Source organism: Mus pahari, chromosome 22, assembly GCF_900095145.1.
Source record: "Mus pahari chromosome 22, PAHARI_EIJ_v1.1, whole genome shotgun sequence".
Classification (NCBI taxonomy): Eukaryota; Metazoa; Chordata; class Mammalia; order Rodentia; family Muridae; genus Mus; species Mus pahari.
In genome coordinates, this window is record NC_034611.1 from 7,402,242 (window position 1) to 7,417,241 (window position 15,000).

General features: G+C 41.3%; 1 protein-coding gene across 1 annotated transcript in view; it reads left to right on the forward strand.

The window, feature by feature from the left end:
- Positions 1-15,000, forward strand: part of Ppp1r42 (protein phosphatase 1 regulatory subunit 42) — a 38,659-nt gene that overhangs the window by 13,436 nt on the left and 10,223 nt on the right. The window contains exons 6-7 of the mRNA XM_021222335.1: positions 8,660-8,777; positions 13,537-13,668. Of these exons, the coding sequence (XP_021077994.1) occupies positions 8,660-8,777; positions 13,537-13,668 (250 nt within the window). The remainder of the gene's footprint in view (positions 1-8,659; positions 8,778-13,536; positions 13,669-15,000) is intronic.

Sequence of the window (15,000 nt, forward strand, 5' to 3'; positions counted from 1 at the left end):
AGGAGGAGGAGGAGGAGGAGAAGGAGGAGGAGGAAGAGAGGAGAAAGGACGAAAAGAAGACTAGAGGATGAACAAACATGCCAGGCATGAGGGATAACAGAACCAAAGAATCAGAGAGGTCAGCTCACTATGGTAGGATCCCAGGGCTAGCCTTTTTCTCCCATACATTGCTGGTGCCCACTACATTCAGTTACTCAGAAGCAACACTACAATCCAGGATTAGAAAGAAGGTCACCAGAGCCAGATGTCAAGGTCCTCACAGGACATAATCATGACTTAATTCTGAGTGCAGAGAGTCGTTGGAAGGACTGTATTTTTCAAAAGGAGGTCTCTGCCTGGTGAATGAAGAATGAGTTTCAGTAATAAAGGCACAGATATGAGACGGGAAGATATACAGACAAGAAGTAAGATAGTGTGTTTGAAAAAAAGAAGACAGTTGCTTGGAGATGAGGGGTGGGTGTACTGGGTGTATTTTTAGATAGAACCCATAGAATGTTCGGGGTGCAGGAATAAAATGGTAAGCACTCTATCCTAGTTAAAAGACTAAAGGCATAGCAAAACTCATTCAGTACTATTATAGCAGAAATTTTCCCCAAATCCAGTGAAAGAATTCCAAACCCAAAAAGACAGGACAAGAAGCATAATTCTTCAATATTGTAGTATAGTTAAAGTGTCAAAAGTATAGAGCAAAGTACAAATGCTGAAACCTGCCAGAGAAATGCAAGTTGCTTAAAAATTTGAACCTATTAGAAAAATGTGCAAAAAAATGCATGAGCTCAGTTTATTGGAATCTGAATACAGTGTCCAGGATTCATCTGAACGTGCTTGTGTGATTTAAATATTCCTCTGAAGGCTTTAGCAAAGGACAGAGCCCAGCATCTGGACATTAACTTCTTTCTTTGTATGTCTTCTAAATCCAAGATCTCTATGTTATGGCTTCAAGTTTTCCATTCTTTTTGCCTTACCCTACTGGTAGTATAAAGCCTATGCCTTGGGGAAGAAATCTCTAATGCCATGCATAAGGTCAGTGATTTCCATTGAAAAGGTTGTCAGCCACAGACAGCTTTGTGCCGTGGGGAAAAGTCAGCTGTTGTTAGAGAGAGCGACCAGCACCACGATAATGACCTGAGGTGTTGAGCACTTAGAGACCAGCTGCCCCTGGATAGACAACAGTAGGTTCTGCAAATGAGTCCACAGAGAACACATAAGAACAACTGAATGCAGTCATTATGCCAGAAAGCATAACATTAGAATGATAACTTCTGCTGATAACTGACATTATCTTGAAAAAGAAAAGTTTGGAAATTAAATTCAAATATAGAGTTATAAATGGACTCCATAGTCACTCATCTTAATAAATAATCATAATTATAATAGATTACCCAGTACAATAAGAAATCTTGTTAGTCTCATCTATGGATTTTCTTAAAAAGATTTATTTATTTACTTATTTTATGTACCTTGGTGTTTTGCCTGTATGTATGTCTGTTTGAGGGTGTCAGGTCCCCCAGAACTGTAGTTACAGAGCTGCCATTTGGGTGCTGGGAATTGAACCTAGGTCCTCTGGAAGAGCAGCCAGTGCTCTTAACTGTAACACCATCTCTCCAGGCCTTATCCATGGGTTTTCATGTAGTATCACAAAGTAGAAACAATAGTATTTACAGTATATTTCGGTATGGAAAATCATTTTTTAAAAAAATGATCTCTTAGAATAATTGCTACCTAAGGCTTCCAACCAAGATTGCAACTAGAACTTTGAAAAAGAAGACTAGTTAAGATGATTTTTTTTTTTTTTTTTTTAGGTTTTTCAAGACAGGGTTTCTCTGTGTAGCCCTGGCTGTCCTGGAACTCAATCTGTAGACCAGGCTGGCCTCGAACTCAGAAATCCGCCTGCCTCTGCCTCCCGAGTGCTGGGATTAAAGGCGTGCGCTAAAAGAACACATGTAGCAAAACAAAGAAGCAAGCAAACAAAAACAGAAGTACTCCAAAGATGGAAGGCTACTGAAATCTTTGAGCTTGGGGTGGTGGGGGGGGGGGTGGAGGGAAGAAAGCAGGAAAGAACTGAGTCGCTGGGTGGAGCCAAGGCATGGCCTTTGGAGTTTAGGGCATGGCCAAGCCGGTACTTCATTCCTTCCCTTCCCTCTCCACACCTATGGTTGTCAGGGATCCCTATGCTGCATGTTACTCTCTGCCACTCACATCTCTACAAAGCTAATCCAGGCCAGGGACTCGTAGGCAAGAATAAATAAAAAGGGTGGTTGGAAGGAAGCACAGCAAAGAAACCTGCTTTCCTCTTCCCGTATCAGTAGCTCCTCGAGTAGAGGACTTCTTCGAATCCATCTCCACTCTACCTCTTATTTTAATCCCTATCCTGCCTTTTGATGTCAGATCCTCTGGCCTGTTATTCTTCACCTCCTGTCCATTCAGTGACACTCCTGTCCATACCTACTCTGTGGCAGTGCTAGCAAGGCAATGGCGGAGACAACAGTCAGCAAGAAACAGACAATACCTGGTTTGGGGCAGGGGGCGGGAGACTCTTAGTGGAAAAGGGAGAGAAAACACTCCGCATGTGCTCACCAGGGGGAAGTAAAGCAAACTGTGCACAAGGCCACAAGAGAAGTGGGTGGTTCTGAAAGACTTGCATCAGTTGGTGAAGGTGCCAGACTTCCTGGAGAAGGCATAGCTGAATTGAGCTCCTAGAGAAGACAGCCAGGCAAGGACATGGCTCCCTTAGGCAAACACATGCATTTCAAACAGGATGGGTGCGAAGCTGAGCGAGTGAAGGCAGATAGTCCATAGAGAAGCTGTGCACCGACCAGTCGCCTTGGCAGTAACAGAGTCTCGTGTTTATTCTGAGAGCACCTGGAGCCATGGAAGGTGTGAGGTCATTAGATGGTAGCATTTTGAAAAGGATCCTGCTTAAGTAGGGTGGGAGGAACAGATGGGAAGAGTCCAGACTAAGAACTGAGGAGTGGTAGGTAGAAACCGTAACAGTGGGTGTGGAAAAGGAATGAACAAAGCAGAGAACCAACCATTTGGAGAACAAACCAGGTAAGACTTGGTTCTGAGTTGGATATAAGGAATACGAAGCAAAGGAAAATGGGGTATGGAGAGCTCCAGAGGTAGGTTTGCGGAACAAGATCATTTTGGTCAAGCAGAGTTGGAGTGTCTTTGAGACATTCCAGAAAAACACCAAATTAGCAGTTGGATGTGTGAAGATACCTACAATGCAGAGAGGTCAGATGAGTGTAGGACTTACTGGTGGGCAATGAAGACAACACTGTGGATGCAGATATGGAAGGAGGTATTGCTTGCTGTGCCGGGTTTAAGTACAGTGGACACGGTGGTGGGCTACGGGAAGAAGGCTTATTTCTAACTGAATGGGTCCTTGCCTGTGAGCCAGGATATGGAAAGAAGCATTGTTTTTGAAGGAATAGATGTCAAGTGTAGAAAGGGACAGCGTTCCTGATGGATCTTGATGGGTTAGCATCTTCTGCTGTCTCTGTGGGCGTGGTCAGCTCTGGAAGACACTGGTCTGAGGACTGTTGACAGCACTGTCACCACACACATTCTGTCCAGGCTCTCTCAGTTCAGTGAGCTCTCCTCACGGATGAATCCAGTTAATGGTTCACTGTGTACACTGTTGTCTTCTATGAGATGTGCTCTTGTCTCTCTGAAACAACTGTTATAAAATAGTGCAGTCATACATGTGAGATGTCTAAGGGCAGGGCTTGGTTACTTAAGGAGCCACAGATTCCCAGAATTCAGAACCACTAAGGGATAAGGGAATGGTCCACAGATTGTAATGCCCCAAGAACTGAGGCTCACAAATTCCATGACTGCTGACATTTGGTTCAGGGCCTTTTCAGCCTGTGGAAGTTCCCAGTGGTTGAGGAAACAGAAGAATTGTTCCACAGCCTCATAGCTTCACATGGGGTCAGAGACCTTACTGTAGCAGCAACACAACAACCTCTTCCCAGACCTGATGCTCAGAACCTGCATTTAAGCAGGGTCCTTCGTGATTCTTTTTTTTTTTTTNNTNAAGATTTATTTATTATATGTAAGTACACTGTAGCTGCCTTCAGACATTCCAGAAGAGGGTGCCAGATCTTGTAATGGATGAGCCACCATGTGGTTGCTGGGATTTGAACTCAGGACCTTCAGAAGAGCAGTCACTGCTCTTAACCGCTGAGCCATCCCATCTCTCCAGCCCCCACTCATGATTCTTTTTTAAAATTTAAAATCACAATTTATTAAGAGTTAGTTTTCAACTTTAACCACATGGACCCCAGGGCTGAACTCAGGTAGTCAGACTTGGTGACAAGTTACCTGCTGACAAGGTGACTTGGTTACCTGCATCACACAGCCCCCCCCCCCCCCCCCCCCGTGATTGTTAATGCACATGAAACTTTGAGAAGCATGACTCAGCAGGTCTGCTGAGGTGGATAAAGGGAAGGAGAGCAGCCAGAGAAGGAAAACTGCAAGTTAGGATGTAAGAGAGGACCCCATAAGAGATGGCCAGGATCCAAAAGGCTGAGTAGAAGGGAAAGGAGATGTGAGATCACAGGCAGAATACTGAGGAACTATTAGCCAAAGGTGGCCTACTGACCTACTTCTCCAGGAGGAGAGATGTTTTAAGCTAGATGATGATGATGACAGTAAACTTCTTCGCCTCATGGAGCTCTACATTAAATGACATTTCACTACTGTTTTGTTTTTGTATTTCTTTCCTGTGACCTCTTTAAACAGGCATGTGTCAATATATAAAAACACCAAATAGTTTATGATTTAAGCTCAACTTAAATTTATAAAAGTTGTTTGTGGGTACAGGTTGAGTCATGAATGAGCTTTACTAGACAAACATTATTCAAGTTGCTAAAGCTATACAAAGACAAATGCATGTGCAAAAAAAAAAAAAGAAAGAAAGAAAGAATGAAAGAAAGAAAGGAAAGAAAGAAAGAAAGAAAGAAAGAAAGAAAGAAAGAAAGAAAGAAAGAAAGAAAGAAAGAGAGAAAGAAAGAAAAAAAGAAAAGAAACCTTGGAAGAAGAACAACAACAAAAAGCCCTCAGTCTCCGCACACAGTTTTTATGTCTGCAAAGTTTTCCAAATCAATAAAATGACCTGAGTTCATCTCACAGTCAGATTCATTAGTGATTTACTTCATTGGTTTTCTGGTGACCATTTATCATGAGGTATAGAATTCTCAGGATGAATGGGAAAAGTAAAAAAATGACATGTTTGCCTCTTATATAAACTAAATATTTGATTTATAATACACAAATGAACAAACCACGATAGCCTGTCATGTTTTCTTAGTTTCTAATTTATTCAACCTCTGCTCAATATTGATCCTGGCAAGCTTCTTGGCCCAAAGATAAATTTATTCGCTCCACACTTTAGTCAGGAACAAGCCAAAAATTATAGATTTCTCCCAGGCAGATGATGACAGGCAGTCAGAGGGATGACAAATGGCTGTCTTTAGATTTAGTAAGGACAGTTGGGCCAGACATTTCCGATAAAGATTGGAGTATGCTGGTCAAATACAGGTTCATCACAGTCATCATTAAAGCTGAGACTGCCTGCCGCAAACACCCAGGCAGGAGCCGGGCACCAGCCTGCAGGGAAAGGCAATTGGCCACTCAGAATTTTGCAGCGCGCCTCTAAGCGATAGCATGACATGATCATTTATCAAACAGAGACTGTCCAGAAAAGTGTCTGGTGCCTTGAGTAATTTATCGAGGGGCAGGAGAGTGAAAGGATTTTATTAAGGGCAGGAAGGCAATGAACAACCAGAGCGTATCCAAAGGGTAATCGTATTTCAGAACAGGATTAGTTTAGCCTTAAGTAAACATACACTGGAGGGAGTGTGTCCAGGGTCATTTATCAAGTGAGGAATAATTAACAAAACTCCAAGCACTTTTTATCTGTATCAGTGTAAATTTCTCTTGTTATGGGCATCATATTCAACAGTATGAAACGTACAACACACAGTCCCTTAGAGTATGAGGAATACAGAACTCTTGCATAAAATAGCATGGCTGTGTTAAACCTGGAACAAAGGTTTCAAAAAGAGCAAACTCTAAGGTCTGAGACTGAGGGCTGAGGTTATAGTTTTGGTACAGCTTTCTTACATGAAGGTAACTACATGTTGCTCAAGGGTCAGAAGATTCATCTTTACTTTATGCTCTGTTAATCAAAATTAAGAGAAGGGGATTAACTGAAGAACAGCAGGGCAAGCAAAGACCTGTGGACTCACCTGTTTTGTTCCCTGAACTTTGCATGCCATGATGATTAATTCTAAGCAATCACTTGTAAAGAAAGACAGGAAACCAGGTATTGGAGGCGCACACCTTTAATTCCAGCACTCAGGAGGCAGAGGCAAGTGGATCTCTTGAGTTCAAGCACAGACTTATCTACAAAGGGAGAGTTCCAGAACAACACAGAGAAACCTTGTGTTGAAAAACTAAATAATAATAACAATAACAATAACAATAATAACAGTAATAGAGACTGGTGCACAGTAAGCAAAAGCCCCAGGAACCAGAGGGATGCTTCTGAGGAGACAATTCCTGTTTTCTTAGTTGTTTTGAGCCCTCTGAGTCAAGCATACACTAAACTCTAGAAAGTCACTATTTTGAAAAGATATCTGCATTCTTTTTTTTTCCCAGTTTTTTGAGACAAGGTTTCTTTGTGCATCTCTGCTGTCCTGGAACTTGCTTGTAGACCAGATTGGCCTTGAACCCAGAGATCTATCTGCTTGCCTTTACCTTCCAAGTGCTGGGATCAAAGGTGTCTGCCACCAACACCCGGCACACACCTATGTGTTTGTTGTGCTAATTTTTTTTAAATAATCAAGATGTAGTCACAGCTAAAGTTCAATGCGTTACTTTTGTTTGTTGTATGTTGTTTTTGTTTTTTGTATTTCAAAACAGGGTTTCTCTGTGTAGCCCTGGCTGTCCTGAAACTCACTCCGTAGACCAGGCTGGCCTTGAACTCACAGAGATCTGCCTGCCTCTGCTTCCTGAGTGCTGGGATATTGATTGCTTATGCATTTTATGTACGTGAGTATAGTAAAGACACTCACCGCTGCCACCCAGCCCTTTATTTCATTTAAAAATGAACTCTTTGGGCATATATAAAACACTCCAAGCATATATGCTTTCATCAAATAGTAATTAAAGGAACATTTATTTTTTTTTTAATATTTATTTATTACATGTAAGTACACTGTAGATGTCTTCAGACTCCAGAAGAGAGCATCAGATTTCATTACAGATGGTTGTGAGCCACCATGTGGTTGCTGGGATTTGAACTCAGGACCTCTGGAAGAGCAGTTGGCACTCTTAACCTCTGAGCCATCTCACCAGCCCCCGGAACATTTATTTTTAAAGAGCAAGGGGAGAGAGCAAGAAAAAGAATGTCAGGAAGACAAAGGACTGGGGAGGGTGGAGGGGGTTGACACTGGCTGAGGAAAGAAATGCAATAGGGAGAGAGGAGGTAAGGCAGGGACTGGAAGGCTACTTCCGAATGCCTCGCATTGGCCTTCCTCACCACTATGGGACCTGTGGGCTGTGAACCAGTCTTTAAATATCAACATGTCATTTCTGATAAGCTATAAAAGCATGCAAATAGTTATCAAGAAATATAAAACAAAGCTGAATGTGGTGGTGTACACTTTTAATTCCAGTACTCTGTAGGCAGAGGCAGGTAGATCTCTGTGAGTTCGAGGCCAGCCTGGTCTACACAGTAAATGCCAGACCAGTCAGGACTACACAATGAGACCCTGTCAAAACCCAAACCAAACCAAAAAATAAATAAATACAAACAAAATAAACAGAAAAACAGTAACAACAACAAAAGAAGTAAAAGGAGCTTATAACCCCAGTAAGATTCTAATTTCAAAAGAAGTCCCAAGGCCCTAAAAAGATGAGCCAGGCATAACTGTGCCCAGTGTGGTCTCCAGGTGATATGCAGGCAAGTAATTTTTTTTTTTTCTGTTTTGCAGTTTGAAGGGATTTTCCCACATTCTTCGTCATAAAAAGGCAACAATGATGTTGCCTGCAGTGCTGGCAGACTGTGTTGTTTAATTTGATGAACCAATGGGTTTTATTGGGATTACAGGAAGATAGGTGAAGGAGCAGCAATGATTCAGACAGTTGCATCACCGAAAACCTTGTTGAGCGTGGGTGATGCTCCTGAAAGCTGGGAGCCTGGGGCACACGGCCCAAGGCAGCTCAGCAGGCTGGGGAGTGAACATCCTTTCCAGGCGCCCCAGATGCTCTGAGCCCCTCTCTGGCAGATGGGGTAGCCCCGCTCCTTCCAGAGACACCTCCGCAATGGCTGAGGAAGTGTGTTTACTCGCTACTCTTAAATTGCCTTCACTGCAAACTTTTATGGATTCCCCTGGGAAGAGGGTATCTCCCTCCTAACTACAGACTGAGTTGATTTAGGGACGACATGATGAAGAGCAGCGCGGTGACGCCAATTTTGCCTCTGTAGCTTCCTCATGACTCCTATACACAAAGCTGGTGGTCGTATGAGTTCTACCTGGGGAGCTAGGATGCTGTAGACATCATTACCCACCTTGAAAAGCGGTTGCACGAGCAGCACGAATAATCATAAAATCCCCAGGCTTTCTCTTTTCCTTCCCAACTACAGGACCTGGAGCCTTTACTGAAAAAACTGATGAAGCTGTGGAAAATGGATCTAAATGGAAATCCTGTTTGTCTTAAACCAAAATACAGGGACAAACTGATACTGATGTCAAAGTCACTAGGTGAGTGTTTTACATTAACCCAATTTAAAGCACTTGTTTAACTTTTAAGTTAATTTATCACCAGGCTTTCAGAAATATAAATATAACATCTGGGCCTAGAAATTGGTCAACTTAAGTTTAAATGTTTGAATACTAGCAAAGTTAATTGTAAGAAGTAGGGCTGGCGAGATGGCTCAGCGGGTAAGAGCACTGACTGCTCTTCCAAAGGTCCTGAGTTCAAATCCCAGCAACCACATGGTGGCTCACAAACATCCATGACGCCCTCTTCTGGTGCATCTGAAGTCAGCTACAGTGTACTTATGTATAATAATAAATAAATCTTTGGGCCAGAGCAAGCAGAGACTGATTGGGTGGAGTTGACCTGAGGGAGCCCAAAGCCAGTAGAGGTCCTAAGATTCAATTCCCAAGAACCATATGAAGGCTCACAACCATCTGTACAGCTACAGTGTACTCATATACATAAAATAAATCTTTTAAAAGAAAGAATAAGAAGTGACACATAAAAAAAATTCTTCTATTCATAAATAAACACTAGGCCGACTTTTAATAGAAAATGTGGCCACTACCTACAAAACTGGTTAGCAGGGCCTTAGCCTCCTTGGCTTGTTCTGCAGCTGCAACTGATTGGGGCTTGCTCACCTGTCACTTGCCTAGGAGCACATGAGAGGGGCCTGTGAATTGCTTTATCAAATCCTTACAAATAAGAAGTCAGTGTATTTCACATTTTATTAAGAGTGTCACTACATAAATCTAAGTCCAAGATTTATGCTGCATCTTTGAAAAACATGTAGAAATATTTGTATTGTTATCACTTTAACATTCTTATGTCTACCCTACACTGGAGGACATGTACCAAAGTACTTGGATGGAATCGTCAAAATTACAAAGCATCAGAGGGACAGGCAATGCTATGTTACAAAGGAGCCTTGTGAGAGAGTGTTCTGCAGCGAAGCTCTGGGCATGGTATGGTTGGATATAAGAATTAATAAAGAGCTAAAATATGATACGTCTTCTTCAAAACTCATCTGTAATGAGATATTCTGGTGTGTGTCTGAAGACAGCTACAGTGTACTTACATATAATAAGTAAATAAATAGTGAATATTTATAAAAAACAAAACCTCATAGCTGACTCATTATAATGCTAGTGCAGTGATTCTCTGGCATGGAGAGAAGCAAATCACAGAATGGAAAACATTCTTTTTCTTAAAGCATATGTGCAGGAGTTATCTATACACAGCCCACAAAGGTAGAAAACCAATGACACACAGAGAATTATGGCAGTATGATTTCAAAGTTGTACAGGTGACCGTGCTGTGCAGACACTCCCCTTTACCTCTCTGACACCACGTCCAACTGTGTCAGTCTGCTTCACTCAGCTAGAGGAAAAAGTCAAGGCAATCAGTGTGGAATGAGTAAAAACATTCTACTGTGAAGGAGGTCTGTGCCGCAAACCTTTACGCCTACACATGCAAGGCAGAGCTTTGAGTTCAAGGACAGCTTAATCTACATATCGAGTGTCAGGACAGCCAGAGCTATATTGTGAGACCCTGACTCAAAAACAAAAATTCAATATGGGCTGCAGTGTGGCTCATTGACTCATTAAGCCCTGAGGTTAATCTTCAGCTCTATAAAATTTCTAAAAGCAAAAATTACTCAAACCTTCTCTTACATAACTATTCCTTCTATAACATACTTTATGATTACAAAATTAATACTTTAAAGAAAAAAGTCAGGTGGTAGCTGTGCAGGCCTTTAATCCCAGCACTTGGGAGGAAGAGGCAGGCGGATTTCTGAGTTTGAGTCCAGTCTGGTCTACAGAGCGAGTTCCAGGACAGCCAGGGCTATACAGAGAAACCCTGTCTCGAAAAGCAAAACAAAACAAAACAAACAACAACAACAAAAAACCCTGCAAGTCTATGCACATATCCATATAACAAGTAATTTGAATTCTGTTTTTGTTGTTCTCATTTATCTTCTTTTTACCACATTTAAGACCAGACAACAACAACAGTGGAAGACCTTACTCAGATGATGAAAGACAGCTTAAGAATTATACAGATACACTGTTAGAGAGGATAGTCTCTTTATTAAATAAAAGCCATAGAAACCACTTTATTTATGTGATACAAATATATTATAGGTAAAATAAAATAATTGACTTGCTCAGTATTTAATAAACTATCCATATATAATAAATTGTCACCTATCAGAAATTGTGTTTAAAGACATACTAAGTGCTTACTATATATACATTTATACATATGGTATATGAACATATGTATATATACATATTTATGTGTATATGTAAATATGTGTGTGTGTGTATATATGAGACATATATATATAAACTTGAGACAGGGTTTCTTTGTGTAGCCTTGAGTATCTTGGAACTCTATATAGACCAGGCTGGCCTCAAACTCAGCGATCTACCTGCCTCTGCCTCCTGAGTGCTGGGATTAAAGGTGTGTGCCACTATGCCTGGTTTTTATATTATTTTGTTCTAAGACCAATAATTAAGTTTATAAAATATCATTTTACTTGCATTGTAACATTTCTACTTTAAAAACCAACATGATCGCCGGGCGTGGTAGCGCATGCCTTTAATCCCAGCACTTGGGAGGCAGAGGCAGGTGGATTTCTGAGTTCGAGGCCAGCCTGGTCTACAGAGTGAGGGCTACACAGAGAAACCCTGTCTCGAAAAAACAAAAAACAAAAAACAAAAAAACCAACATGATCTTAGAAGGGGTCAGGTCCAAATTGTTCACAGTGATCATCTTCAGCAGGGGAGGCAGGGGATGAATAACAAAAGACCTTTTTTCTCTTCTTTCATTATGTTTCAGTTGTTTATAATAAGTGCATATTTTTTAAATCAGAAAACTAAAAAATAAAGAAAAACTCAACAAGTTTAAGTGTAAAGGCCAGGGGGATAATGCAGTCAGTCCAGTGTGTGCCATAAGTGAGGATCCACATCAAAGGCCAGGCAGGCTGACTCACACTAGTGGTTCTAGCACTGAGGAAAAAGACTACACACACACACACACACACACACACACACACGCAGGGACACATACACATGCACAAACCACACCATAAAATTAAAAATAAGTAAGCGTATAAGTAAGGATTTTTCTCAATTTTTTTAAAGATTATTTATTTTATGTATATATGAGTACACTGTCACTGTCTTCAGACACACCAGAAGAGGACAATAGATCCAATTACAGATGGTTATGAGCCACCATGTGGTTGCTGGGAATTGAACTCATGACCTTTGGAAGAACAGCCAGTGCTCTTAACCGCTGAGCCATCTCTCCAGCCCCCTAATTATTTTTTTAATAAAAATGTATATGCTATATTTTAGTCAGGTTTTCCTCTCCCTAATAACTCCCAGACCCTCCTCACCTTCTCACTTCCCCACACAATGTCATGCCCTTTCTTTCTCTTTAAAGAAAGAAAGAAGAAACACACACAAAACAAAACAAAACAAAACCACCACAAAAACAAAACCCAAAAAGACCAATGAGATTAAAAAAAAATGCTCAAACAAAGCAAAATGAGATGAAAAGTCCACAAAAATACCACTGAGTTTGTATTTGTTGGCCAAATACAAACATTAGGCCTACCAGGACATGGGGCCTACCCTGAAGTAGAGTTAATGTACCCAGAGAGAATTATTAGGAGGAAGCTGAGTTTTCATTTCCCAGGAGGTATTACTTGCAGATAGCTTCTTGGTAGGGTTGGGAGCCCATGTCCACTTCCCACCTCAGCGATGGGCCCCCATTTATCTGTGCAGGCTCTGGACATGCTATGTGGGGCGTGTATGGTCCCTGTGGGTTCATATGTGCACCACTGTTCTGTCTGGAGGTCCCTGCTTCTTTGCAGCAGCCATCACTTCTGGTTTTACAGTCATTCTGCTCCCTCTTCAGCATAGATCTCGGAGCCCTGGGGAGGGGGGGCTTAACTGAAGATATCCCATTTATGACCGAGAGTTCGGTCTCTCACTCTTTGTACAGTGTCCAGTTGTGGGTGTTGGTATTAGTTCCCATCTACTGCACGAAGCTTCTCTAACAACGGCTGGAAAAGGCATTACTCATTAGGAGTCATTTCCTAATAGCATGTGTTCCTTTAGCTGAACAAGAGGACTTAGCTCCCCCTAGCCTCATTGCTTGTCCACTTTCAGGCTCTTGGCCACAGGGTCAAGCACAGGTGCCATCAGAGAGCAGTTGGTTACTCCCGAAATGCATGTGCCTCTACTGCACCGGCAGGTCGGTCACCATTGACCTTGAACCAGGGTTTGTAACTGGAAGCAGATATTTTTTATTTTCATATATATATATATATATATATATACTGTATTTTGTTTGTTTGTTTGTTTGTTTTCAAGACAGGGTTTCTCTGTGTAGCCTTGGCTGTCCTGGAACTCACTTTGTAGACCAGGCTGTCCTTGAACTCAGAAATCCGCCTGCCTCTGCCTCCCAAGTGCTGGGATTAAAGGCGTGCGCCACCACCGCCCGGCTATATACCGTATTTAAAAAAAAAAATCAAAACATTTATTTATTATATTTAAGTACACTGCAGCTGACTTCAGACACTCCAGAAGAGGGAGTCAGATCTTGTTATGGATGGTTGTGAGCCACCATGTGGTTGCTGGGATTTGAACTCTGGACCTTTGGAAGAGCAGTCGGGTGCTCTTACCTACTGAGCCATCTCACCAGCCCCAGTATATACTGTATTTTTAACATACATATCTTCTCCAGAATTTCTTGATGGAAAAGAAATAAAAGATATGGAAAGACAATTCCTAATGAATTGGAAAGCATCCAAAGATGCCAAGAAAATCAGCAAGAGAAGGAGGAGCAGAAGTGAGGATGCAAGCAACTCTTACATAAGTAAGTGCTCATCACTAGCCACCGCCTCCAGCAAAGGGAGCAGTGTAACACAAGCTACAGAAACCAAGTGGGAAGCGGGGAGGGCTTACTGAGTGCTGATTTCAGCCTTTAATGTGTATTCAGTTACCTAGCTGTCAGTGAAGATAAAGATAGAAATTTTACCTGCAGTCAAAACAGTAGCCAGTGTGAACAAACCCTGCACTGGGTTCACACCGGCTGAGCCTGTGTCAGCCACATACAGGCTCATGCGGAGTGTGGGGGAAACATGAGGTTTTATTTCAGCAAGTACATATGTCAGTTGCATAAAATGATAAAACAGTCAAATTATAAACTGTGAGACCTAAGTCACTGTAACATCAGTGCAAAACAATCTCATTTTTTTTCATTAAGATAAAAATTTGTATACATGGTTGCTCACATCCATAACCCAGCACTCAGGATGCTGAGACAGGAGGATCACAATCAGTTTGAGGCCAACCTGAGTTACATGTTGAATTCCAAGACAGTCTAGGCAATGGAGTGAGATCCATTCACATCAACAAACAAATATTAAAATTAAATATAAGTCAACCACATCTGACCTGCATTCTGTGGCCAGTCCATGTCTCCAGCATTTCAGTATCACACCAAAGCATCTTATTAATATTGGAGTACCCACAGAATTAAACACAAAAACTAAACCTAAAAATCACATTTCTTTCATCTTCATAGATTTCTTTTTGTTGTTGTTTTCTTTTGGTTTTGGTTTTTGTGTGTTTTTTAAAAATTTATTCATTTATTATATGGAAGTACACTGTAGCTGTCTACAGACACTCCAGAAGATCTTGTTACAGATGGTTGGTTGTGAGCCACCATGTGGTTGCTGGGATTTGAACTCAGGACCTTCGGAAGAGCAGTCAGTGCTCTTAACTGCTGAGCCATCTCTCCAGTCTCTTCATAGATTTCAATTATGAGGATTTGTGTTTTGTTTTGTTTTGTTTTCTTTTGTTTTTGTAATCCACAGACAACTAAAGCCTGCAATCTTTGAAGTTAACCATTTAATTTTCTCAAAGGAACCCTTAGTAATCCCTTTATAACTAGTGTGCACAAAACTAATTAACAAAAGTTAGTTATGTGAAAACACCCACATGCAGGCAAAACACATACACATAAAATAAAAATAAATAAATCTTTTTTTAAAAATTGCATGTGAAGATAAGATGAGAGAATCAGGAGTTCAGGACCAGCCTTGGCTACATGAAACCTTGTCTCAAACAAAACAAAAGCCCCAGGGGTTAGCAATGATGGAGAACATGAGAGTTATTTCCTTATTTCTGGGATCAGGAATAAAGG